Source organism: Aptenodytes forsteri, unplaced genomic scaffold (assembly GCF_000699145.1).
Source record: "Aptenodytes forsteri isolate BGI_AS27 unplaced genomic scaffold, ASM69914v1 Scaffold172, whole genome shotgun sequence".
NCBI lineage: Eukaryota > Metazoa > Chordata > Aves > Sphenisciformes > Spheniscidae > Aptenodytes > Aptenodytes forsteri.
In genome coordinates this window covers 215,334-242,167 of record NW_008795018.1, presented here as the reverse complement: position 1 = coordinate 242,167, position 26,834 = coordinate 215,334, and the positions used below count along the sequence as shown (strand labels likewise).

General features: G+C 41.2%; 1 protein-coding gene across 1 annotated transcript in view; it reads right to left on the bottom strand.

Annotated features, from left to right (window-relative positions):
* Window positions 1–26,834, bottom strand: part of ENOX1 (ecto-NOX disulfide-thiol exchanger 1) — a 139,395-nt gene that overhangs the window by 1,885 nt on the left and 110,676 nt on the right. Inside the window, exons 9-12 of the mRNA XM_019471100.1 lie at window positions 26,250–26,357; window positions 21,473–21,529; window positions 4,545–4,647; window positions 1,467–1,552 (exon numbers count right to left, since the gene is read on the bottom strand). Of these exons, the coding sequence (XP_019326645.1) occupies window positions 1,467–1,552; window positions 4,545–4,647; window positions 21,473–21,529; window positions 26,250–26,357 (354 nt within the window). The remainder of the gene's footprint in view (window positions 1–1,466; window positions 1,553–4,544; window positions 4,648–21,472; window positions 21,530–26,249; window positions 26,358–26,834) is intronic.

The window sequence follows — 26,834 nt, the reverse complement described above, 5'->3', positions numbered from 1 at the left end:
AATGTGTACATGTGGCAGAGGCAGGGAATAGAGAAGAAGAAGAGGAATGGTTGCAGGTGTGAAGCTCTGGATGTATCAGGTCTTGATAAAATCAATTTAAAAAAAAAAAAATTGCAATTCACCAGTTTCTCACCTCTTTCTACCATCCTCATCCCTTACTCCCTTTTCACCGTGGGTAGCAGTGGACTGTAAAGCACTAGCAAATCTGAGCTGCCATGGCCTGAAGCTAGTGCATAAGAACTTCATCATCCTTCCTCACTCATCCATGCAACCTGTCTTATTTCCAGTGGGCTTCTAGCTCAGGATCTCCTCTGCTTTTAGCTATACACTTTTTCATAGAAACAGAGGAAGGATCCTTCAGAGGCATGAAGCAGCCCATCAAACCAGCCCATCAAAGCAGCTGGAAGGTGATCTTGGCTATGGGTGGCATGGCTGGAGGGAGTGTTCAGGAACAAAATATTACCAGGATCAAAGGAGTTGTGTCTAATGACCACCACACAAGGAGTGCCACTCACATTCTGAGTCCAGGTGCACACCATAGCTACATCCTGACTCCATGTTGCAAGAAGATCTGGGCAAGCACTATCATCGCCATGTCCAAAGGAAGTATTGGCAGATGTGGATCAGAGCTGTGGCTAACCGCAGGGTGACCCCTGCATCTGCTACGTATCTCATGCAGTCTAGCATCCTGCAGGGCCGTTGTTTAGCACTTAGAGTAGCATTCACCTGATCAAAGGCAGCTATTTCACAGCTGAGCTTCTCACCCTTGACTTGCTTAATATTCAGCGGAGAGGAAGAGGCCCTTTTGGGCCTTGATTTCATCTCATCCTAGAGTAGATATTTAAAAGTAAGTCAAAGAATCTTATCCTACGGTGTGTATTGACTATGGACTGTACGAACTGATGCATTAAAAAACACTTTGCACACTGTAGTGTGTTGGCCTCGCTTTTGTGTTGACCACACCTTCTCTGAATTTAGCAATAGGGTCAGCCAATTCCTTTATGAGGCGCTCTCTGCTTCCATGTGGAGACAAAGGGTATGCTTCATGGTCCATTCACGTGTTCATGAAAGTTCATGTTCAGTGTGACCCATGACTAACAACTTCTAGAAGAATAAGGAATCATCTCCTAAAACTCTGCACAGTTTGATGGCCATGGCTACACCTGCCTCTTGTTCTGCTTTCTTTCTCCTCAGCTGTATTTCAGGATCATGTATCATAAAATCAGCTGCTAGTCTTTGCCATTTAAATTTCTGCTCTTCTTTGCCACAAAGAATAGCTAAGCAGCACGAGGCAAAGACGTCAACACAAGCACGTGCACTGTAATTTGCGAATGAATAAAGACTGCAAACCCCCAAGCCCCATATCCCATTATCTTTCTAATGGAAACGCACGAAGAGTTTAACCTGCAGTAAAGAATAATACAATATTTCTATAGAGAAAACAGATTTTGATTAAATTTTTTTACCCTAGAGTCCAACTGCTGCATATAAGACCAAAGATATTCTATATTGGCTCCAAAAGGGTGGACGTGAAGAAATGTGGATATGATACCTGTATTAAAAACAAATGCACACAAAGTATTGAAATTACCTTAGACAATGTATCATTAAAATAAGCAAAATAATTCTGAATAGCCTGTTCTTGCAGGTTTTTCAGTATGAATTATGATTCTTATTTTTCTTACACAACCCAATAAACATAACAAAATGGCACATTTTTAATACAGTCATAATAATATGGTAAACACAATAGCTCATCTTCAGGAATGACAGCAGTTAGCAAGTAAGTGACCAAGATAATATACTGATGAATAAAGGAATTTCTAAACAAAGACTTGCTGGAAGCATTTCAACTACCAATTTTATGCTTGATTTACCAATATAAAATTGTGGATATTGCAATGGTAAAATTATTGCTTTTTTCCCCTTCACTGGATGCTCTGTTGTGAAAATATTTCATATAATTGTGTCAGAAACCTCACTCCCTCAATTTTTTCTAGTAATTATGCTGATGCTGGTTATGAAAAGTGTTTAATCCATATTATCCCTAACTGCTGCTGAAGAAAACACAAATCCTTTATGACATATTTACTTATTTACTTTTTCTTAAAAGAGAGTCAGTTCTGTCTATTGTCATTGTTATTTACAGGATCGTTTTAAAAGGTATGGGAATAAAAGTGGCTTAGGAGGAATCAGGATCTAAGTCTAGAGATTTTTTCTGCAGTGAAAATCAAGTGACAAAATAATAATGATGACCAGAGAAAACAAGATTTGGGGCATCAGAATTGCTATTAAAAGCAGTATCCAATTTCTCCTCTTCTAAAGGAACAGTGAAAATACAAAATGGCATGTGTGTTACTCACTGTTTGGGGAGAGTTGGACTGTAAGAATCAGAGCAAATATTTTCAACTCTGTTTGGATGGGTTTCTTAGCTGAACGACCCTAGGGGAAGTTCCTTATATTTAAAGCATAAACACCAGGATTAAAAATGCTTAGAAATGACAAAAATGGGTCACTGTATCTTGTGTACTGCAGGCCATACTGCTTTCTTGATGCTCAATGAATTAGGATAATCTTGGATTTCATTTTTCCCCAAATACTGGCCACGGTTGAAAATGATAAGTAAAATTTAACTCATTTTAGACTGGCTTTGCAAAGAACACCATTTTTCCTCCCTCATTTTTCCAATAGCATTTACAAACTTCTGATCCTGCAAAGGGAGGGGCGTGTATTTAATGTTATACTATGGCGAGTCCTAGCAGCAGTTACGTTCTTTGTGCTGTGCGTGACCATAAGAACACACACAAGAGCTCTTGAAGCAAAAGCCAAGACCATCACACTTGGATGGGTTGACTGGAAATCCAATTTGTATTCAAATCCCATTTTACCAGTGGCATCGCGTTTGTTATGTGTGTTCCCAAGGCTTTTCAATTCAGGATGTTCAAAGCTAGCTCTTTCATATAATGTAAATAAAAAGTCATTTGAAAATATTTTGCAGTTATTGACTGGAGTTCCATGATAGTTTTTTAGTGTTTTTTTTTCTTATATGTTCTTTTCCTCTAAGACAATATTGAATTTTGTAAAATATAGACAAACTTAGTGAATAGATGGAGGCAAGGCCCGTTTTTCCCTTGCCGCACCTAAACATGCCTCAGAGGAAGAGATAACATGAAATCCACCTTGAGCAATTTTTTGCCTTTGAACTGTAACAATGAGCCAGTTGTGGGGGTATTATGACCAGTAATATCTGGACTGAGATTACACTGTTTATCTGAGTGCGCCACTGCACAGCTGGTGTCCACTTTGGGACACTGCCACCACTTGTCACAGTCAAATAATGAGTGACCTAGAAAAAAAAGTTTGTTATTCTGTTCTTAAAATCCCATCCTTGCTACCCTTCTCACAGAAGTTATCTTTGAACACATCAAATACTGTCCATTACAATTAAAAGTTCCGAATTTTATTATAACAAGCAAAATTAAATCAATTCATACATTTCTGTACATCCCACTGTTCCACATCTCACCAGTCACAGAAAGTTTGTGTACTAAGCCCTTTAAACATTTAAATACATTCTTCACTTTTAAATGACCTTTTTGGGCTGAACTGTCTGAATCCGTGCCCCAGCAATAAACCAGCAACTTTCCTGGTGCTTAGCAGATGCAAATGAGTTGCATTTAAACAAATTAAGGTAGTTTTGGAACTATCACCTGCCGGAACACCGCTGATTTTGTGAAAAGACCAAACCGAAGAAATGAAACCTGGTCTTTCAGGTCAGCATTCCTGTGAATAGCAACCATGCCATAGGGAGCACTTTGGACCGTGGGCCTTTAGGCTCCATGGAAACCTGCCCCACTGAAGCCAAATGCAAAACATGCGCGGATATGAATGGGGCATGTTCCCTCCAAAGGTAGCATGGGTACAGCCAGCATTCCTGTGTGGCTAAGTGCTAGGTACCAGTTAGCTAGCCCACTGCCTATAAGCTTTAGTTTTTAGGCACTTTTTAAGAGTTTATTTTAAAGATTTTATTCTAGGTAAAGGATATGACAGTCCTTGTGGTATTCTTTATAAATATTCATATTGCTAATTCCCCCACCTAATGTCAAAAGCATAAATCTGGCTTGCTTAATACATCCAGCATACATATTTTTTGTTTGGTAGTTTGCTAATATTATTTCCATCCCCTTCTCCTTCACCATTTTGTCTTATAATCAGATAACAAGTTATACAATTCGAGCCTGCTAAATCTTGATGTAAATAAAGTCTTCACACATTCATGCTGCAAGTCTAAATGCAGATCCTGCAATTTTCTTCATACCTGAAATCCTTTCATTAAACTCTGCAGATTTTTTTAAAAAGGAGAAGTTCACTTGTATTTCAGGATTTCTCTTACTAAAAGCCATTAAAAATATAGATGAAAAATAAAAAAAAAAATCTTTTTTTTTTACTTTTATTAGCACAGAGATGCATGTAAACACATATGCAAACCAAAAACTTCTTAAAAAGCATTTTGTTCTCAAAAATATTCTTTGGGGTTATCTTACCTATTAATAGTGCCTCTTTCTCTGATTTTAGACCCGGGCTTCGTTTCTCTGAATTTTTTTCTCTGTCTTGGTTGACCAATGCTACCGTCAATACATTGATTTCCTAAAAAGTTTTAAAAAAAAAGGTGGTCATGTAGATTTCATTTACTTCAATTAAACCTGTCTGCTTCCTTTCAACTCTATAAAAAAGACCATTACTTTAATTCACATCTAAAGACAAGACAATTATAAATAATTGATTTGTTTGTAGAATATTAAGACACTTTTTGAAGTAACTTTATGCCAAGAGCTGCCAAGAAGAGAAATTTTGCTTGTGGAGTAATAGCTTTGTTGCTAGTGCTTCTTCATTACAGCAGCTTGAAAGATGTGCCATAAAGTGTGGGGATGGTCAGAAAAATCACATTTTCTAGCTATTAAATCTGTAAACAAAGACCACCTCTAGGGAACATGGATGGAAACATTCAGCTACAGCTATAAGAGTAAATTCAACAATCACTAGCAGTGTTTCTAGCTACTGGAGCACAATCATTTACCCTGTTATACTCCTCGACCAGTGTCTGGCATGGTGTTGGCCCCTGTCCCAGACAATTTCCAGGCATGTTTTGGGGGTCAGCACATTTCAGGGACCATTTCTAACAGGTGTTTTGCATAAAGCTACCTTCTTTTGAGGACTGAAAGAGAGCCAGCCTTAAGGGCAAACAAGGCAAGGCTCCTGCTTTGAGCTCCTTTTTCTGCAAGCAGGTGGCCTGAACCATCCAAATCTCAGCCAAGCTATCACATGTTAGATGCTCCATCAGAAGTACCCAGGCAGTTGTGTGACACAGATTACTCTTCTCCTGGGTATATGTGAAGTAAACAAATTATCTCTATTTCAGAGGCATGTAAGTGGCCTCAAAGTGCATTGCACAATATTCAAGCGTATACATGGGTTGTTTCCATGGAGCAATATAGCAGTAACTCATTCCTTGCTGAGACAGTGACTCACGCTGCTGCATCTGCTCTGTGAAATGCTCAGTAGTTCCATGCAAAACCTTGGAGGCAGAGAGCATGGGGCTGGAGGTACGGTGGTGTGAGGTGGGACTGTGCAGGAATGGTGCTCTTGTTCTGGTTGGGGGAGTCACGGTAAGCAGCTGGAGGTTACATGGGACTGGGCAGCCTTAAATGCCAGCAAATTTGCACTATTCGGTGTAATGATGTGGTCTATCTAGAACATGCACTCGGGGTGGTGCCTTGCTCCAAAATTCTTGGCAAGCATTTTTGGCAATAAAAGAGAGACACTAGGCTTGGGTCACTCTAGGGCATTTCTGAAGGTGTGAATAGTCCATGCTAAAAAAAGGCAAAACCTCCAAACTATGTCGAATGTGCCTCTTTATAGATGACTAAAGGCTTCACAATCTGTGAGATCGGTAAAAAGAGTCAGGCACTTCCTCATTCTCAATAAAAAAAACCCCAAAAACCAACACAACACAAAAAAACCCAGTGATGTACTTTGTGCTCTTTATAGGCTGGCTCCAAGAAGCAGCTCCCTGATACGCAGTGCCTGGTGGCTCAGATGCATCATGGGTTCAAATGTTCCCTCGCGTTGTGAAGAGGAACAAATTGCTGTGTGTCAGCTAAGAAACTGTATGTGCGTTTGAGTGACATACACGCATATGTAGATCCTTAGCCCCCAGCAACAAGGGGCTCTGACAGACCTTAGCCCACAGTGAAGGAGGAGTGAGATGCATTGAGTCACCTGTGGTTTGCTGCAGTTGTAGTGGCCTACTGAGGCATGTCTCCTGGTCAGAGATCTATGTGTAGTTGTGTACATGTAAGCTAGTCAGACTTTGCTGCCTTTTTAGTCAGTAGAAATGAAATAACTTTTTAGTCATGTATTTTAGTTATTTACTTTAGGTTGAAATAAATTGGACCTTAGAGGTGCCTGTTTTATATTCCTCATTGGCTGCAAAGGGGAACTTATATCACAGATTTAGACACCTACAGGTAGGAAGGAGTCTGCAGTTCAAGAGTTGCAGTGATCCCCTCTTCAAATAATGGTGTGCCTGAGCGCTCTGGCAGCTACATCACCTTGACCCTAACACTCTTGTAGTGTTGTAATGCACAGGGCACATTATAGCAGCAGGACTATGCTCTAAGTTGTCCAGTACTGTTGATTGCCCTCCTGATAGAGCCAAAGGCTAATGCAAATACTCACCTACTGCTGGCCATGACATCCAAGAACAGTGAAAGAAAACCCAGGCAAGAAACAGAAATGAGAGAAGTGTTCGCATGAATTTCTCCATAAGTGTAGTAATGACAAGGGGGTTACAGATCAGAAGAACAGAGCTGGATGACAGATTTCATGATACTGCAGCAGAATAGCCGAGCAGCATATGCCACCAGAGCTTGTATAGGTTAAGATGTAACTTTTGACTCCATCAGAGATAGAAAAGCAGTTTAAAAATAACAATTCCTGAGAGGGGAAGGAGAGAGCAGAGAGATGTATATTTGATATAACAGGCCCCAAACACAACACACTAACAGTTTCAGATGGGATTAGAAGTTTTGTCAAGCAGTGATGCAGAGAAAGAAACTATATTCCCATTGGGAGCAACGAACAGATGGATTCTCATCTAATGCCTAGATTTGAGCCTGTGCAGAACATGTTGTATGATTTATAGGACAGTGTAAATGGATGCTAAAGGAAGTCACATCAAGTCTTCCTTAACTGTGTGTTGGTACAGGGGATAAAAGAGTAAAAAAATGGTTATGAGGCAGCCTGAGGAAACTAGGAGTGGCAAAGATAGCTACTCAGCAAATGACAGGCTTTAGAAGAAGGTTGCAGGTTATTGGAGGTTTGAAAAGGAGAGGTTTCTGCCATCCAAAACCACCTGCCTCACAGAAGATGATACGTTAGACAACTCTGATGTATTCAGCTGCCAAAATAAGCTTGCACAGGCCATGAGAAAATCCAGGGTGTGTGCATGCTCACATAAAGGATTCAGTAGCAATGCTGCTAGGAATTAATAGTGATTTAAGAGAAATGGGCATAATTGTGTCTAAAAAATGAGTGTGAAATTCACCCAGAAGCCAGGCTAATTATAGCGCAAGTGAAAACCTTAAGTATCTGACTACACACTGCAGATACAAATCTGTACCTACGAAGCCTCTACAACAAATCCTCATGCAGTTAATTTGCACATTTTTAGAGGCACTACTTATGCCAACCCACAGAAACAAGACTTTTAAGAGTACAAAGGTGAATGAGGCAATAACTAATTGGAAACAAAGAGTTAGGTCACCTCTCTGACATGAGAAAAAGCTACTGATCACCAGATGCCTGAGGAAATTTACTTAATATATACTACATTACAGTATTTCCTTTCTTTCCTGGAGACCATCTTTTATTTGGCAAATTGTATTTTCTGAGGGCCTAAGCAGTCTCCTTCAGCAGGTTTCATTATAAAAGGATATTTTGCTACCATCTGTCAGTTACTGCATTAAAGGACAAGAACACAGCTGAGCATGTGCAAACCAATACTTATTAGAAGTGAAATGACCTTGCAAGAACTAAATACAGTATGTGGAAGGCTTAATCCAGGTTAAATCACACCTGGAGATCATTAGGGACCTGGCCCTATTCATTATTCACAAATTATGTCAGGTATCGGAGAACACGGAGGCCCAATTTGATGATGACAGCTCTAGAGCTGCTCAGCATGAATGCAACCATTCTGTGTGATGCTCTCACCATCGCCAGCTTGGAGCTTTTCCCTGCAAATGACACTTTCATCCATCAGCAGATGATGAAAAGACATGAATTTCCCTTGTGGGCTTGACAAACCCTATGATTCTGCAGATACCCCTTGGGACCAGCATTTTGATTCGGGGCTCCCTACTTTTGAACGAGGGAGGGAAAGACAGAGAGAGAGTCTTTCTGGAAAACTTTCAGGAGAACTTGCTGGTTAAAACAGAGGATGGCAAATAACAATTTTCTCACACGGACTATTCATTTCCACAGGCAGACTTCTGACACCACCACTGACACAGAGCTGATAGCTGTGGAGAGTCGTACATGGCAGTTTTTGCACATGGATGTATATAACTCAGCCATGTCCTGGCCGTAAGGTGGGACAGAAGTTGGGTTTGTATCATTCTCTCAGGTACCCTGGCTTCTTTTGGAAGCAAATGCAGAGGCATGGGCAAGTGGATTGCTCCAAAAGGTGCCTCGTCTCACTGTCCACCATGGCCCACCACAAAGCAGCTGGGTCCCACACTGTAGACACAGCAAATAAGAGCATGACTCCTGAGAGAGCTGCATTTGCCAGAGAGAGACACAGAAGTCCTGAAGAGTAGAAGAGATGTGGTGACTTTCTACAGAGGATAGTCGCAGGTACTGTAAGAACAAAAGGCTAGCTCTGCACTCCAGGGGACTAGCAGATCGGAAAGCCCTAGATATTTAGGCTGGATGACTTGGGTATTTCAGTCCTTCGTTGATTCCCCTCCTCCCATGGGAAAGTATGATATTAAATAAAAAGTTCTCAATCCAGACATCACTCATCCTCTACAGGCCAGTCTTGCACCAGTGCAAAAAAGCAGACAGAATATAAAATGTCTGCTCTTGCCTGGGGCTTCTCTCTTTAGCAAAAATGGTTCTCTTGAGCCTGAAAAGTTCTGTGATCCTGAAAACATATGCTAGCCAGTTTCCCTAAAAATGGAGGGAGTGAGGACTTGCCATTCCCCGTAAATGCTGACCAAGAGCTGAGCAGGGCTTGAACAGTAGCTGCCCTACCTGGAAACTACTCCTACCAAAGTGCAGTTCCCCATCACCCCTTGTTCAGGACTCTGCTTGAAAGGCAGAACATGGAATTTAATGAATTGAAGACACCTGGCATATGATCAGGATGCAAATGACAAATATCCAAAGAGCTGAAATACTCCCTCTGCTATCTGGGTAATCCAAATATTTTAAAAATACGTTTAAATCTAGGGAGAATGATGACTGCTTGCATATTGTCTTTAAAGAACTCATTCCCTTTGTTGTAGTATATGGGATTCTGCAGAATTGTGTGGTGAGGGGGTAAAAATAATATTATGCCTTCTGAAAGACCCAGTAAAAAAAAAAAATCCTACCAGAGTCTGGAAGAGTTTGCAGGATATGTTGGCGTTTGTACTATATGTACAAAGCCAATTGTCTGAGGCATTAAAACAGTAGCAGAAGAAGGAAAGACTAGATGTTGGACACAGCAGGCACATGACAGAGCAACTGCTGAATGTAGTTAGATGTAAGGGATACACCACACTTTCTCATCAGCCAGGGGATTTATGAGGGAAAACGAGTTGGAGGAGGAAAAACTATGCATCTGAAACACAAGCAAAAATCTTGCAGCCTATTAACAGCAGGCCAGAGACATGCTGTAAGCTTGAAAAGAAAAGGTAATTTTGTGATTTTGATATCAGAAAGAACATACACATGTGATACCAAATCTGCAGTCCTTAAGCTCTAGAAAGGCAAACATGTACCTGCTCTGAGTCCACAGAACTGGGCTTAGGCTTCCGATGTGCTTGCCCAAACTGCTTATTGATGGCCAGGCAGGTTTGACGATTCTACTGCAAACATGGGTAGAAACTGGCCTGCGACATGACGACTGCATGTTTTTCATTTATTTTCATTTACCTGGGGATCTCTTAAAGTCTGGTATAGATGTGTTTGGTCTGCTGGTCTTTCTTTAAATGTACTTCAGACCCACATCTGAAAATTTAATCTTGCTGTTTTAAACTGAATGGAGCCTAATTCAATTTCCAATCAAATGAATGGAAGCCTTGCAATAGTTTCAATGCACATCAAGTCAGGCATCTTAAATTTATGGGGACATGCAAGGTTGAGGTACGGGACAACTTCTGACAGCTTAACATGGTTGTCAGTTGAGAATGGGCTACTGTTCTCGCCTATGTTCTTATCCATGGTGAATACAAAATTATTCAATCCAAGTTGAGCTAAACTAAAATGAAAGAGCATATTTAAATTTAACTTAAATCAAATTTCCTTGCAAATGTGGCAATGTATGAGTACACTCACAGACAGTGATTGTGATTCAGATGATCACAGAATCACAAAATCACTCAGATGACCTCGGGAGGTCTCTAGTCCAACCTCCTGCTCAATGCAGGATCAGCTGCAGGGTCAGAGCTCATGGATGCGCAAAAAGGGGTAATAGTCCAATGGCTGGACAAGCCTCAGTAGTTTCTCTGCAACATCCCAGTTCCGTGCCCTCATCAAATATGTGGAATGTGTCATCAACAGACAGGTGCCTCCATCACCTGCAGAAGGGATTTTCCAACCACCATCACTTGCTGCTTCCTCCTGATACTTGTGATTAAAGTCTTATCTCCACAAGCACAAAGAAGGACAGAGGTACCATCACAGATGGGGAAAGCCCGATAACCTAATCAGAGAAAAGAGAGTCCCCTGACCTAGTGCCTCCCAGGGCTGTCACAGGAGAGCACCAGCCCCAGGGGTCGAGCGTGACAACTATCAAGACCAGTCAATGGAAATGCTCTATGGATCATCTTACAGACGGAGGGGGGCACTGCCTACAGGGGTATGGGACTTGTTAAGCGATGTAGGGGAAGAGCATCTTGGGATTGTACAAGACTTAGTTGAGGGTCCTTAGCGGGGAAACAAAAGGCAGGAAAAGGGAGGGATCATAGCGGTTTGGGAAGGGGATAAAAAGGACTGGTCACATGTAAACAGGTTGCTGGTCAATACACTTGTCTGGCCATGCCATGCCCTGATCAGTGCATTACACTCATTAAACTCAATTTCTAACTCTTTTCCTGGGTGAGGAACGATCTATTCTGTGTGCACGGGGGTGTGTAAGGGGGTCTGAGCACAGCAGCTAGAGTGGGACCAGGGGTCAGACAGCCGTGTGTCTGGGGTGCCGCAGTTAGAGAGACCACAGTGTGTGCATATGCTGCTCTGTGATCACTGGCGAGCATCAAGCCAGACTAGCCACTGAGTATGATAATAAGCTTGGAAGCCGTGCATTGAAGTGGCCATAGGTCTGGGATGGATCCAGGAGAGACCAGAGGCACTGCGCGTAACCTACTGAAGGGACCAGGGGGTCCAAGCCAGCAACTGGGGACATTGTGGGGTCTGGGGAATGACTAAAAGACCTGTTTTTGTGTGTGTGTATGCATGAGGCAGAGGCCAGCTACGGGATAGGCTAAGAGTCAAAGGTCAGTTACTGGAGACATCCATATTGTATATATGTGTAAGTCTGCATATATATTTCCCACTAATGGGCCTTTATCCTGATCAGCCAGAAAGGGGAGCAAAATGAGGCCATCAGTGCTATTTGTGTTTATGAATGCTGAGTCTGTCTTGATCTGTGTGGCTGGCCATGTGTATATGTGTGCATGTGATGCATGTGTTGTATATGCGTGTTCGTGCACGTGCCTGTGTGGACTATGTGCTCAGCCTCGCTGCAGGTTGGTCACGTGGAGCTACGACCACCTCGCCCCTGTCTGGCTGCAGGATTCAGCAACTCCTGACAGCAGCACTGCTTGGTTTGGGCCAAATGGCTCTAATTCTTCCTTTAATGGAGCTTGTTCCCCTTCATGGGCTGCTACGGCACTGTGCTGCGCTGTGATGTGTGGAAATTTGGTTGAGTGTCTGAACTCTGAAAGTAACTCAAAATTCTCCAGGAACATCGTGTGTGTTACACAGCTCTTCTTTCAGCATGTCCTCTTACAGTGACTGCTTCTGACTCTCTGCTGACTGCTCCTCTAAAAATACTTTAATGGCTAGAAAATTGCTCATAATCTATGATTAATATAATTCTTTTGTTGCCGCAAATGAATTTATCTTGTGCTAGCAAATTAACTACTTCCTACAAATATTATATTTTACATGGTCCTGGTTCCTCACAGCCTAAGAATTGATTTCAGTAAAGTGGCTGACATTGTTAGGTGGTTTTGCTGACACACTGTCTATATGTAGAGAGGTTTCTTGGCCTTTTCTATGTGCACTGGGATAACTCAGTTCACGGTAACAAATTACAGTGTTGCATCACGTATAAAAAGAATAAGGCAAGGAATGAGGCATCCAACCATCTGCCCAAAACCAGAGCTCTCACAAGCAGCCTGTGCTACTTTTAGAGTTAGCACCAGGTCACCAATACAGTAAAAAAACCCTTGGTTTTTGGTGTTTTTTTCCCAGGGTCTCAGAGGATCCTTCTCCTACTACTGCCTACCTAGTGATGCAGAAGTACGTATTTGCCATATGCTACACTGCTGGTGAATGTTGTAACAGTTTTTGCTTGTGACTGGTCTATCATTAGAAATGATACAGACCAGGTGTCACCTTTTCATTCAGATCAAGTCTAAACTTGATAACTTTGTTTTGTGCTATGCAAGAAACCAGTGTTGGTTTTGTCAGCCACAGCACATTGTAATTACTTTTAAAGTGCACTAATATAGAAATTTACTTTTAAAGTACACTAATATAGAATTTACCAGAACTGTAAATTTAAGAGTGCAATGTTATTAACAAATAAACAGTTGACAACTGGGTTGAAAAATTATCTGGCATCAAAATTATAGGAACAACAATGAAGAAAAATTAGAACAGCAAATATAAGACCTTGCAAACGAAGCACTTCAAACGCACCTCTATGCATCTAAGATTAGTTTGTCTGATTTATCCTACGTGATAGAAGTGTTTTCAGGAGTGAAGATTAATTGTATTATGGTGCTCTTGACATCCTATTTTTCTGATCCATTTGCCAGAGAGATGCTTTTAACTTTTTCATTACAAAGCTTTTACTATTATAACTTTCACCTGCTGAGTTTAGGCAACTAGCAATAATCTGAAAATGCTTTTCTCATTGAAACTATCTCTTTATATTGTTCTCATTGTATTTGAGCACATCTATTTTATGGGAATGTATGTATGCAAAATGTGGATGACTAATATGAAAGTTACTTCATGCTTATTTTTAAAAGTATGATCAGGTTGCTTCATTTTCTAAAGCTGGATTTATGTGTAGGTTCCTGATGACTTAACACAGATGTTTTATGTGATGTGAAGATGGTTGTTTTGCAAGGGAAAAGGTAATTGTCATTTTGCACACTTTGTGTTAGGGAATTGCAGCAAACCAATGGTTGCCTGAACAAAAGGATCGCCTGCCCACGAGCTCTGCTGAAGTCGTTGTAGGAGGGGATACTTTTACTTGAGACTGAGAACTTGTGAAAGCCCTTTCAAATGCTCTTTAACACAAATATTGCTCTAGCAATCTCCTTGAGAATGATGCACTTCTGAAAAAAGGTTAAAGAGAGAAAAAAAAGGCATTTCGTTTCCCTTCTGGGATGTGTAGAATTGTTTTGAAAATGTCTTTGTTGAAATAAAAGGAAGTAATTGGGGGGTGGGGGGCAACAACCTTAAATGTTTTATGAGAGTGAATGGTTTTCAGCAAGGATTTGTATTTGAAAGATATTAATTTTAGGTATCTGAAAACCCAGGGCAACCCCCATATTCACAGGAATCTCCACATCTGAATATATGAAAAGTACTTGAAACAAACATTTTGGAGCTCTCATTCCTTTGGATTGGATCTTGATTAGGATGATGAACTCTTCTTCCAAGAAGAGTGTCTCCTGGGGATATTGAAGTTCCTTTCTCGCTTCTGTCACTGTTTGCTCTCTATTCCTTGGAGGACTTTAGCAGGTTGGAGAGAGTGTGAATGTGGTGTACAATCCCCAGGACTGCAGTAGCAGGCTTGTGGCTGAAGCAGAGGTGGCCCATCATCCTTCGGGGGGTTGCGGGGGAGCCTGAGTGCTCCAACAAGCCAATCTGCCTTGTACACTGTGTGGGTTAAGCACACAGCTGCATATGTATAAGGCTGAATGTTATTCCTCACTAGAAATGACGGGATGATTCCTGTATATGTGTGCAGTATAAATACTCCGGGAAAATGCTTTGGGATGAAAGGCTGCACATAATGATCAGATATTATTAAAATGTCAGGTAGCTCTGGGCATTGAAGAAATGTCTCCCTGTGGAGCTCATATGAAATTTAAAGTCAAAAAACTTTTGTGATTTGCTGAGTGGGTGGCTGAATGGGTTTTATCATTGTGTCTCAGAGTTCTCTCTTCTCCTCCTTCAGATGATGGGAATTCGCTCCAATCAAAAGCCAAGTTACAATGCCACTCTGACACTTTTAATTAGGGACAAGGGAAGTGGTGTGATTTCTTGCTGCACATTAACAAAGGGGTTATTGCTACAGCCCAGATCTGCTTTGGGTAGCACAGTCCGTGTCAGAATATACCTCGGTCTGCTGTAGCCATTTGCTCCCTGTAGGGTTAGATTGTGGCTGAAACCACAGAGACGGTGATTCAGCCAGCAGAGAGATCTTCACTGTGCTAATGAAACTCTATTGCTGTCCTCTAATGTGCCAAACGAGGGCTGGGGCGGCAAAGGGGGGGAACTCAGGGGAACTTGATCTATCAGTGTGTAAGAACTTCTGAAGGCTGAGCAGGCTTTTTGATAACATGGTCCTAAACAGCCAGTTAAACTCCTGTTATTTTTCAGGCCTCATGGCATTGAATTCATGAGGTGGTCATTCCTCATGCCTGCCGTGGTAAGTAGGAAAGCTGCTGATCTGCGAATGGTCATAGCTGCTTGAATTTATCATACTCCACATGCCTTAAATTGAAGGAAATGAGAAGAAATGAGTGATGGAAGGGCTACAAATAAATGCCTGGAATGGAAAAGGCAGGGAGTAGAAAGAGGCACGGCCACTCCTCAACCCCGGGTCCTGGCCCCACCGGGACAGAAGAACCTGAATACAAACAGTAAATGGGTCTCTGTAATCCCTGGGGGCTTTACGCCTCGCTCCAGTCAGGATGCAGGGTTCTTGCACCTTCTTCTAACAACATAACACGCCCATGATGAGAAACCAAACCCCACACCACTCTCTCCTCAAGGGGCTATCCTCATCCTTGCACTGCACCATTACTCTTGCTTGTTCTCTTTAGACAATTAACTGCATTTGTTAAATGAATTAGTCGACCGAATACAATCTTGCAAAGGGGAACAGTTACGACAGAGGGGCTGGAGAGTGCACGTAGCTCATGTTCTTCTCAGGAAATGCAGCTTTGAACCTTCTCAGGTGGAGGAGAGAAGCAAACCCCAACTTCTGGCATTCCCTGCGAGGGATGTAACCCTTGAGCTCACGGATGTGGAAAGGCTGCCAGCACCCTCTCCCTACCCTCAAATGCAGCCAGCTGTCATCACCTCACTTTTTGCAGCACCCACCTGCTCCCATGTGCTCCAGAAATGCCTGCTGCAAGGCCAGAGGACCCCAGCCAAGCCAAGGCAGCTGCTCCCTGACTCATGTCAGCTTGCTGAGGCTGAGGTTCACAGCTTATGAACCCCAGGAACCCAGGAAGCTCAGACAGAAAAGAAACACACGTTTCCTGACGTATGCAAGCCCTGCACTGGGGTTTTCTGGCCTATAACTTTAGGCCCAAATTGGTTTTATATTAGCCATGTAGGACACATTTTTTATCACAAGCCTGTGTTGTTCTGCAAAGAGCAAGCCTTTTGAAGAGTAGGCTAGCCAAGAAACGGCTGTTGCACTCACAAGGAAGTGAAGCAAAAGCATCAGCAATCACTTGGGATCTTCATCAATAAAGGTGACCAACTTTTGTCCCGTAGTCCCGAACCGCTGGGACGATTTGAGCAGGCCTTGCACTCTTCTAGCTCCCTCTCCTCTCCCTGTGTTCAAGGGCCCATCACCTGGCTTGATGTGAGGCAGTCACACAGCATGGAGGTGCCCCATCCTATGGCAGGTGCGTACTAACACGTACACTGACATGGGATGTCCACAGCAGGTACCCTTGGGTGCTTCTATTAAAGGTTTGCATAGTGAACTATAAGAACTGAACTCTGATGACTTTGATGGAATTACAGACTTCTCAAAAAATTAAAGGGAATTAGCTTTTTAAAACTTTGCTCGGCTTGTTGCAAAAATGAGCCTCATTTAAAAGCTGTCTTTACTTGTCTTTGGTAAAGATCATCAGTGATTAATACTATGTGAAAAGAGAAGACTAGGGTGTAGTTAGGAATAGCATCACTTTCAGTGTAGCATAAAGTGAGCAATTTAGTAAAATGGTTGAAATATTTCACCCTGGCTATACTCCTCCTCAGAGTCAGGGATCATCTGGTAACGGCTTGAAAAGCAGATACAGAGGGGAAAAATGAAAGGCAGAATCAACATCAAATGTAAGATGCTTGGTTGAACTTGAGAAATGCACTGATAACAGCTTCAAGCATTCAAATGGGTAGCATAAAGTGAGCAATTTAGTAAAATGGTTGAAATATTTCACCCTGGCTATACTCCTCCTCAGAGTCAGGGATCATCTGGTAATGGCTTGAAAAGCAGATACAGAGGGGGAAAATGAAAGGCAGAATCAACATCAAATGTAAGATGCTTGGTTGAACTTGAGAAATGCACTGATAACAGCTTCAAGCATTCAAATGGAAAAATGCTTCCCTACTTAATATTATTGATTTCATGTCTGGAGAAAAACCCACAGAATATTGTGTCCAAGCTGCTGGAGATGCTAACTGGAGGCAGACAGTCGAATGAGGTCAAAGTCATTACTTTGTTCAAACAATGAAACTCAAACAGAGCAAAAAGCTGGTGAAAAAACCCTGTGGTGAAATCAGTTTCACTCTCTGAAACATACTCATTTTATTATGCCTTCGTGATAATGAAGTAACCCTAAAAGTCTTTTGGTGAAATCCTGGCTTTTTAACCTGATGGGAATTTAATTATTGACTTCAACAGAGTCAGGACTTCACCATGCAATTCCAATCTGGGCATTCAAAATCCTTCTGTGACTGTGACTCATCTCTTGCTTTGGTCTGAACTTGGAGGACTGATACTCTTGACTACCATTTTATGGCACTTTTACAAAGGGCAGAAGTTATTCACAGGAGCTATCCTCCATCTAAGGAAGGCAGATATCTGTCAAGGGAGAGCGCCAAACTGGAAGAAGATCACTGAGTACTTCTAAAGTGAGGCTTGTGTAAAAAATCTCCCTTTCTCCATTAACAACAGAGGGATACCATGGGTGATAACCTTCCCACCCCCAAAACAGGGATATATTCATCAAGGCTATGTAACTGCATTTGCATGCAGTGCCCTATGTATACCGAACTCAGCAGTGAGGAAAAGATCTTTGATCAAAACACAGAATTAACCCATACACAAGAGGCTCCACAGAAAGGCACTGAACTTACAGAAACAGTGGAATAATAAATTGCCTTTATAGACTTAGCCACAAAACATGTGATTAGCATTTTCAGTTTGCAAAATGTTCTCTACTCCAGCACACCTCCCAAGCAAGATTTTTTGTCACATTGGGACTAATCAGGTCCCAAGAGTCTGGGAACATCCTGGAAGAGGATTATATCTGAAATTATTGGCCATCATTTTCTCTTCAGTTAAGACAGAGATGTGAATTAAATATCATTATATGCAGCAATGAAAAGGAAATTAAAAGGGGGGCAGATTAGAAGCAAGAAGCAATCTTTTCCTAACTGCAGGGCTGAAGGAAATGAATGCTCAATGACAGCACCTCTGGCAGTCCTGGGTGTTGAAGTCTCTGTTAACACCAGGCCAGGATCCCGGGCTTTATGTACCGCTTGAGCCTGACATTTGGCCTTTCCTGCCACAGAGTATAGCTGGGAAATGTCAAGGGGGGCAGATTAGAAGCAAGAAGCAATCTTTTCCTAACTGCAGGGCTGAAGGAAATGAATGCTCAATGACAGCACCTCTGGCAGTCCTGGGTGTTGAAGTCTCTGTTAACACCAGGCCAGGATCTTATGTATTATGTACCGCTTGAGCCTGACATTTGGCCTTTCCTGCCACAGAGTATAGATGTCAACAGCCATAACAAATATTATTGCATGTACCTGGCAAGTCACTCATGAAACACCCTTATGACTGTTTACAGAGCCTTGTAAGATGGTTTTGCTTTCTGGAAATAACAGATGTACTGGCAATACACTAAAATTTCTGTTTTTTTCCCCCCGGATTTGTGTGTGAACTGCCATGGCAGGGAGGGTAACATTTGAATTGCTCCAGCCTCTTAGTTAACTGTGCTCAATTCTCCTGCAAAAACAAGAGAAAAAAGATGAAGATTCGTCCATTTATAGGTTGGGCACATTTCAGGAGGGATGTTTTTCTTTTTCCAAAGGTGTCCAGATCCTTGTTTCCTGTTCAGGATGGTCTCACATAATGGAAATGTAGATGACACACCAGGATAGGTCTGAGTATATATTTTCATCTATATCTGCTTTTGCTAAGAAAAATATTTCCAGGTTTTATTTTAAGAAACAATATTTTCTAATGTAAAATATGATGCAGACCAGTGCCATCAGCAGAAAGCCTGAGGACTGCAGAAAATAATCTTTTTAAGATTACAGTATGGGCTTTCTTGATGCGTATGCACTGTGCCTGAAGTTTCTACTGTCCTTTCTACGAGCCTGATTTTCTGCAAAGTAATCTAAATATGCCATAGTGTGAAGATTAGATTGTGTGTTCAGTGTATAGACATACGTTGCCATTTTTCCTTACCAACACCTCCCACTATTGCTCTGCATGTAAAGGTATTTCATTTGCTGAATTCAACCTGTCAACTGTAACAAATATGTCCTAATCCCATTATATGCATCACAGTTCACTAACAACCACGTAGGAGCCACCAAGCCTTTTTCTCTTTGATCATCCCAGATTTGCACACTGGCCAAGGGCAAGAACCATGAAGTCTGCTGAGAATAGATGTGGAGAGACAACCTGCAAGGCACAACACCTGAGCACTACATATTTGACATAAATGACAATTGTTTAAAAAGTACCTCAACTTCCATTTTACAAAGTTCATTACTGTAGCAAATGCTTTAACATCCATTCTTTCCCTCTATTTCTCTATTTCCATTTGTGCTGCTATGCCTTCTCTGATTTCATGGTGGCATAATTGTTGAACACATGGCTTCAACTGTGACTCAATAATTGTAGCTGTCTGGTTTCCCTCTTCACCACTAATTTCGGTATTGACTTCTTTTCTTAGGAGTCTAATATCACTATGAGATCATCGTTGGAAGAGCTCATGGCAGAGAGGGGCAGAAAATAGAGTTTCTATCCTATGGAAAATGCAGGCATTTAAACAATTCCTGCAATTACGAACTGAAACAAAACATTACATTGTGAAAAATTTACCATGAACCAAAGATTCTGAAATATTTTGTTTTAGACATCTGGGAATGATGTACTGAAACACTCTCTTTACACAATTGAAATGTTTCATTTTAATGCTATTTCAACCTTCATATTATATAAAAATAAAACTTTCAGGCTCTTCAGTTTTATCCAGTTACATATGAGCCAGAATGATAAAAGTTGAATCATTTAGGTAATTTTCCTTTGAAACATTTCAATCTTGCAAAACATTGTTTCATCCACATTTTTGGAGAGGAAGCAAGTTCCTTTAGAAAGTTTCTAAGTCTCACATTTCTGAATTCCTTTAGGAAACTTGCAACCAGCTGTTGTACAAAGACAAGTTTTAGGTAGCAAATGTGAGCATTTCCAGATCATGAGTGGATTAATGTCTTTATTTCGGTTTGCAAACAGGATCTTTCAAAGGGCAATGAGACGCTGTGCAGACAGACTGCAATTGCAGATTTGTTGGAGCTATCAGACAATATTGAATGTCTCCTGTCCAAATGCTGAGAGCTATGAGGCTCTATCGACTTCACTGCAGGAACAGACCACAGTGAATGAGATTCAGGAAAGGATTAAAAAGGAGAGGACAACATTTCCTTATCACAAAGCAGTTCACAAAATTTGAGCCTTCCATTCAGGTTTAAAATAAAACTGCTTTCCTGGCTGTGCCATTAGACAACACATTGACTAAAATAGATGTTAAAGTATATTAGTGTTCAGACTATTGCTAGTTCTCTTGGCTAGGAGGAAGATATCTTATATAATCAGTTTTAATTTTTATATGTTTATGACAAAGCTGCACGGTTTGGATGACAAACATAGCAGGAAAGTTCCTTTTTTCTCTCTCCCCTTATCCAAATTGCTGTTTTGACTGCAATCATTAACAGAATAACAGAAGCATTTTTTTGGTAGCAGGTTTTAAAAACCATGACCTTAACAAGTCCTTTAACAATTTTGGACAAAATAATGACTCAATGAATTAATTTAGTCCTCTTGTGCAAATTAACTGTTTTCAAATTATACACGTGTATATGAATCACTTGACTCAGAACTGAAATATGGCCAGACTTGCTCAGCTGCAAGGTGGCAGCCACAGAGACAAAAGGTATAACTTTATAGCTTGAGTAATCCTGGACAGGACACTAAGGCAAAGCATTTCTCTTGAAGTCGTTTCCATGGTATCTTTAACACCCACATACAGCAAGTAGGACATTGGTTGTTAAAGTCTCACCCAAATAAATCCTACAAAGTAAATTGCATGGAACTCAATTTATCTACCTCGAAATGAAGTTTGCTGGGCTTTGAACCTGTGGCTTCAGGAAAAAAAACAGGCACTTCAAACCTGATGTGCAAATCATTCAGCCGTTCTATCAGCTTTAAGACATAGTAAATTACATACAGCAAGTAGGACATTGGTTGTTAAAGTCTCACCCAAATAAATCCTACAAAGTAAATTGCATGGAACTCAATTTATCTACCTCGAAATGAAGTTTGCTGGGCTTTGAACCTGTGGCTTCAGGAAAAAAAACAGGCACTTCAAACCTGATGTGCAAATCATTCAGCCGTTCTATCAGCTTTAAGACATAGTAAATTTGAGACCGTATGCATGCATATATATATATATATCTAAATCTATACATAGATAGCTGTACCTACATTTGCCTGAGATTCATCGTGCCCGTTGATTTCTGCTAGTTCCTTGGCGCTTTTTAACTGCAAAGAGTAAACAAAAAACAAAACAGAACAAAACAAGAACATTACTCGAGTATTTCACACAGTTATCTTTGATTTAGTTGTAGGAGCATTTTATAAAGCTTCCAATGAGAAAAACAGATGAAGCATATAATTCTAATGAGTTTTTGCTCAAACCATTTTGAAACCAACATACTTAAGGCTTGATAGGTTGGCAAAAAAAAAAAGGAAAATAATAAGACTGGGTCATTATTTTTTAAATAATAAGATTAGAATGTAGTTTGAAGGCATAAGAAGTGTACAGAATTGGCTCTCAAGAATAATAAATTATTTAATTTCCCATTCTTGTTGCTATTAATTTAAACTTTACAATATTTGCAAGTTGCCACTAGCTAAATAGTGTTTTGCTAATGATTACTTTTGAATGATATATTTTGAGCTGTTTAAGATGCCAAAGTGCTACTGTACGTTTCCTTCCTGAGGAAGCATCTAAATAACTGACATGGCTCCTGGGTATGACAGAAAAGGAGTTGAAGAGAAGAACAGCTCTTTTATTTAACCGGTGGCAGGAAGAACTGAGGAGACACTGCCAATTCCAAATATATGATCTGACCCAAAATGTTTTTTTTTCCTTCTGAATTAGCTTTTTGGGGAAAATCCAGGATTACATTGAGGATTGTAAAAATCATTCCCAAGAGATTTAAGGAATGTCCTAGCTCATGTCTTGAGCCACAGTGAAATATGCAGTTGTTCATCCTGTGATTGAGCAAACACAGAAAGGAGGAGACACTGCAGTTCTCCTGAGCCTATAAGCCGTGGAGGTTTGTACGCTTAAATGAAGCGCTCAGAACCATTTACTCTTTAGGTAAATCTCCGAAGAGTGATGTTTTTATTCTAACAATTCAGAGTAGATATCTGGGGTGAGGGGAGATGGGGAACAATAAACAGAACTTTCCTCTGCATTCCTTGTTTTTTGCCAAAGAAGCTGGGGTTGATGTAACTGTTGATGATACAGCTGTGATCCTGAATGACAACAGTCCCAAAATCCAGGTGAAAGGAACACTATTATGTTTCGATTAGGTGTCTGACTCAGAAGCGTTGGCAGACTACCACCCTAGGGCAGCTAGGTTACCTCCATCATCTTTTTGTGTGTGGCAGCAACAGCTAAACTGCGTGTGATTCAGTTCCCGGCTTCTCACAGTTTCCAATCTGACAATTAAGGTAAGGTCTCTGTATACCTTATTATGCAGGGCTGTAAACTGCACCAGTTCAGGAACTGCTGCTCAAGCCACTAAACCGGTCCTGATGGAGAGGGAAGGGGGCGGCAATCCCTGATAAAGCAGTACAAAGGATAGCTGGGGACTGCAAACTCATCAGGTGTCCTGGTTCAATTCACTGATACTCATCTTTCAATACCCTCGAAAAGTTTGCAATTTATACTGACAGCAGGGTGATGCATTTCCAATCAATGCTACATGTTTTCCCTGCAATGAAAAAATAACCATCCTGTGAAACCACCTCACTGTGAGAATGGCTGGTAGGAATGAGCCGAGAGGGCTACTTCCAGCCAAGCACCAAAGTTAGGTATTTCTGCATCGCGGTGCGACCAAAAGAGACATTTCCTGATTCTGCCAATTCTTCATTACAGAAATTCACCTCACGTGAGCAGTCCTGTTGAGTTCAGCTGAACTACTCATCTGAATATGAGGTCAGGAGAGCATGCTCGGGTACGTAAAACTGCTCCGCACGCTAATGCCATGTCCTGAGTGCTCAGGGATTGCTGTTCATTACTTACCGTTCGCCCTTCCTTTTCCAGGCTGATAAAGTGCCGTCACCCCTTGGTGACTGCCGGCTTCCTGGGCAATGCTCCGCATGCGTTCTGCTGGTGACACACCACTCCCCCATCAGCCACACAGGTATTTGACAGGAGAGTGGGCTCAGCCTCCAGCCTACGTTGGTCTGGCAGGCTTTCACCTCACCGTGGTTTCTCACCATCACCGCCCTGGCACTGCTCCACCGGTTAATCTAACTCTAACGCAGACAGGACGCTTGAGACTTTCCATCTCTTTTATTGCCTGCCATGCTCAGAAAAGGATGCCAGAGCTCAGGAAAGAAGGTGCTAGCATCCACATCTACAACAGGACCACTGCAGTAGGAGGTGGAGGTGAACCATTGCAGATAATGGTGGAAAACTTGTGGGTAGAGAATGTGCAGCTGCATTCCCATGGGCTAAATGAAGTCCCTTTTTTTCCAATATTGTTTTTTCTAAATGAAAATTTAAATTATATTCTTCTCTCACATCCTAAATAGTGAAATGTTGGAATAGGAACATCAGAAAAACATACAATATTGGAAAAACAGGACTTGCCTTACCCCCTAGGCAGGCTCCATTGCAGGTCGGTGGTGAACGTGATGTTACCAGCAGAGAGCATGCTGAGGCAACACACTGAACTAGGGCCAGTAACAACCAAGAGCCTACCTGAAAGGAAAGGAGAAGGCTTGAGGAGTTAGAAGTCTCTGATGCACCTAATGGTGCAGTGGGGTAGGTCTGACACAAACCAGCGGGTGTGAATCCCTCTGACAAGAGCTGGCGGCCACGGGCCAGATCTGATCCAGAAGCCTTTTGGTTACAGTAATGCAAGATGGTGCATGAGCAAACGGGACCTCTCCCAGCAGGATGTCCCAGCCTGGACACGGCTGCGTTAGTGCAACTGGATCAATGTGAGACGCTGCTGAGCCAGCAGACGTGCTCAGACACAGATGCACCTCTCCGTGCAAGCATGCCTGTGGTGAAGCAGGGTGGGATCCCTCTGCCAGCTTGAGATGAAAAGGCAGATTTTAGCAAACGTATCACAAAAACGAGTCATATAATCAAGGCGGGAGCCCGGTGCTATTTATTTTTGAAAGAAATGTTCATATTTACTTGACTCCGCCGGATGATTTTCAATACCCATTGTGGATAAAACACACAGATGAGCTGTGGTGCTGGTAAAGGAAAGCTGTGAGCCTTGGCAAGTGGGGGTCATTACTGCTAGGGCTTCTGCTCTTCTGGAAAGTTTTGGAACTGGTTCAGGGTTGTTGGAGAAGCACACTGGCTGCGTAGCACTCCTTAGGAATTCTGGCTACTTACAGTCTTGGCCTTAGGCGTGTTTCAGAGCTAATTCTCAAGAGAAATGCAGATCCATCCTGCTTTTCTTCCAGCTACTGTTTCGTCTGTCTGCCTAGCATGAGCGCACATTTGATTCGCAATTAGTAGGAGTCTGCAGAGATTCAAAAGTCTTGCCCTGGTGGTCCCTACTGGGGCCCAGTATTGTAAGATCTTCCTATATGTTTTTGCAGCATTTAATTGCTACCAAGATATAAAATAACTTAATGAAATTTCATTCTTTCTTTTTTTTGAGTATTTTATAACGTTATACCTTGAATGCCATGTAAAAATGTAAATGAGATGCAATTAACTCAAGAGATCTGGTGGATTCTGTGTTTATAAAGATTTGTCATTACCAAATCCATTCTTCCTCATGATGTTTTGTGTAACACAGTCTTGCATCAGCTCTCATTTAGAAGGTTATCTTTGTAACTGTAAGTGCTAAGAACATGTATCTGAACATAAAAGCTTTATTTTTTTCCAGAGTCTAAATTATTAGTTCCTAGAATACATTTGTCACTAGATATGTTCAAAGGCAAATGCTAGATGTGGAACAATGTCACAGCTTTCATAATGACATTTAAAAAATCTGAAATAAGCCTAATTTACTTTTCCCAATATGTACATTAAATGTATAAATCTGTCTGCAGACATATTCAGACATACATGCTGAAAAATCTTGAACATAAGAATCATCACCATTTTGAATCTCTGCCATCTAAGCAATTCAGATCCCACAGTCTTTAAACTGCACTTACTTAACCAAGTCACTAAATATTTTAGCTCAAAGTTTATATAGAAAGGATTAAAATAAGGTCTCAAAGCAGAGACTGTGCCTGTGCAGCACAGGTGGGGATTTGGAATTTCAGTGTGTCCAAGCCACGTGGTCTATACAGACAACATGTATTTGTGCACGCTGTGCTTGTACACAATGCACTGTTTCATCTCCAGATTTACAGATTTAGCACCAGATTTTCTTTTTGCTGTGTAACTATCCATCTTACCATGCTTATAAAACAATACTATCAAATATACTTCTCAGTGTCATAGAACACCTTAATATCAAAGAAGGTGTGATAATCGGATTTACAGAGGTTTGCTTCTCACTGCTTAAATAAGTGCATTGATAACTACTTTTTTAATGCCATTATAATAAAGTTCTTCGTATACTCATATCTGCATGAATAACACAGGAGATGCCAAGCTCCTTTTTTTTAATACTAGTCTTAAAAGAAAGAGCTGTTTTGTTTCAGGTATATTTAACTCTCTCAACATTTTTTTTAATTCAGAGCGAAAACACACATCACTGATATCTATATAGAATAACATAAGAGGAAATGTTACTCGACATGAAATTCAATATTGGATAGTATAAAAATAAGGGTCCCTTTTCACTCTGTTTTCTCAAACTGTGTTAGCCTCAGCTGTGTTCACAAATGCTAATCAGAGCAGACACACAGGCCACAAAAGGTTATGTCTTGCTCACAGCATATTCTGTGGTCAGACTCCTATGGATTTTGGAGGTGAAGCCATGAGTCCTCCGTCCCCTTTGCATGCCTAAGCCAGCATTTTTCTCCCACCAGAAACACTCACCTGTTCCTGCAGGACTTTAAGCATCGCTTGTGTATGTGTTTGCTCTTCCTTGGCTTGCTCCAGTTCGGATTTTTTGTTATTTAATTCTTCCTGTATGCTCAGCAATTGCTGCACAAAGAAAAGAAGTTTCTGGTTACCATCATCTGGATCCAAAGCGGTTTTAAATCCTCAGTTTGATAAATCCTCATTTGAAACAACGCTTTGCGGTCTGGTCCGACATTTATTATTGTTGCATAATCTGATGTGTGTAACTGGACCAGAGGTAAATTATTTTCATCTGCATCTCCTTCTGCAGCAGTGCTCCACGAGTAATGCATCTGTTAATGTGTGTTAAGCCATTTGTTACATTAAAGTAGAAACTCCTGGTACAGTATATCACCCTCAGAGTGACTGTCACATTCATCTGAACCAAAATCTTATTTGTAGAAGTATATGCGGTGTTTTTAATAATACTAGGGTAAACACTATGGTACATAAATAATTTAAAAGCACAGCCCTTTAATATAATTAGTCGTTGGCCCACAGCCATTTTAATTCTATGCAAAGCAATATTCTGGAAAGCTTTCACACTGAGTTGCCAAGAAG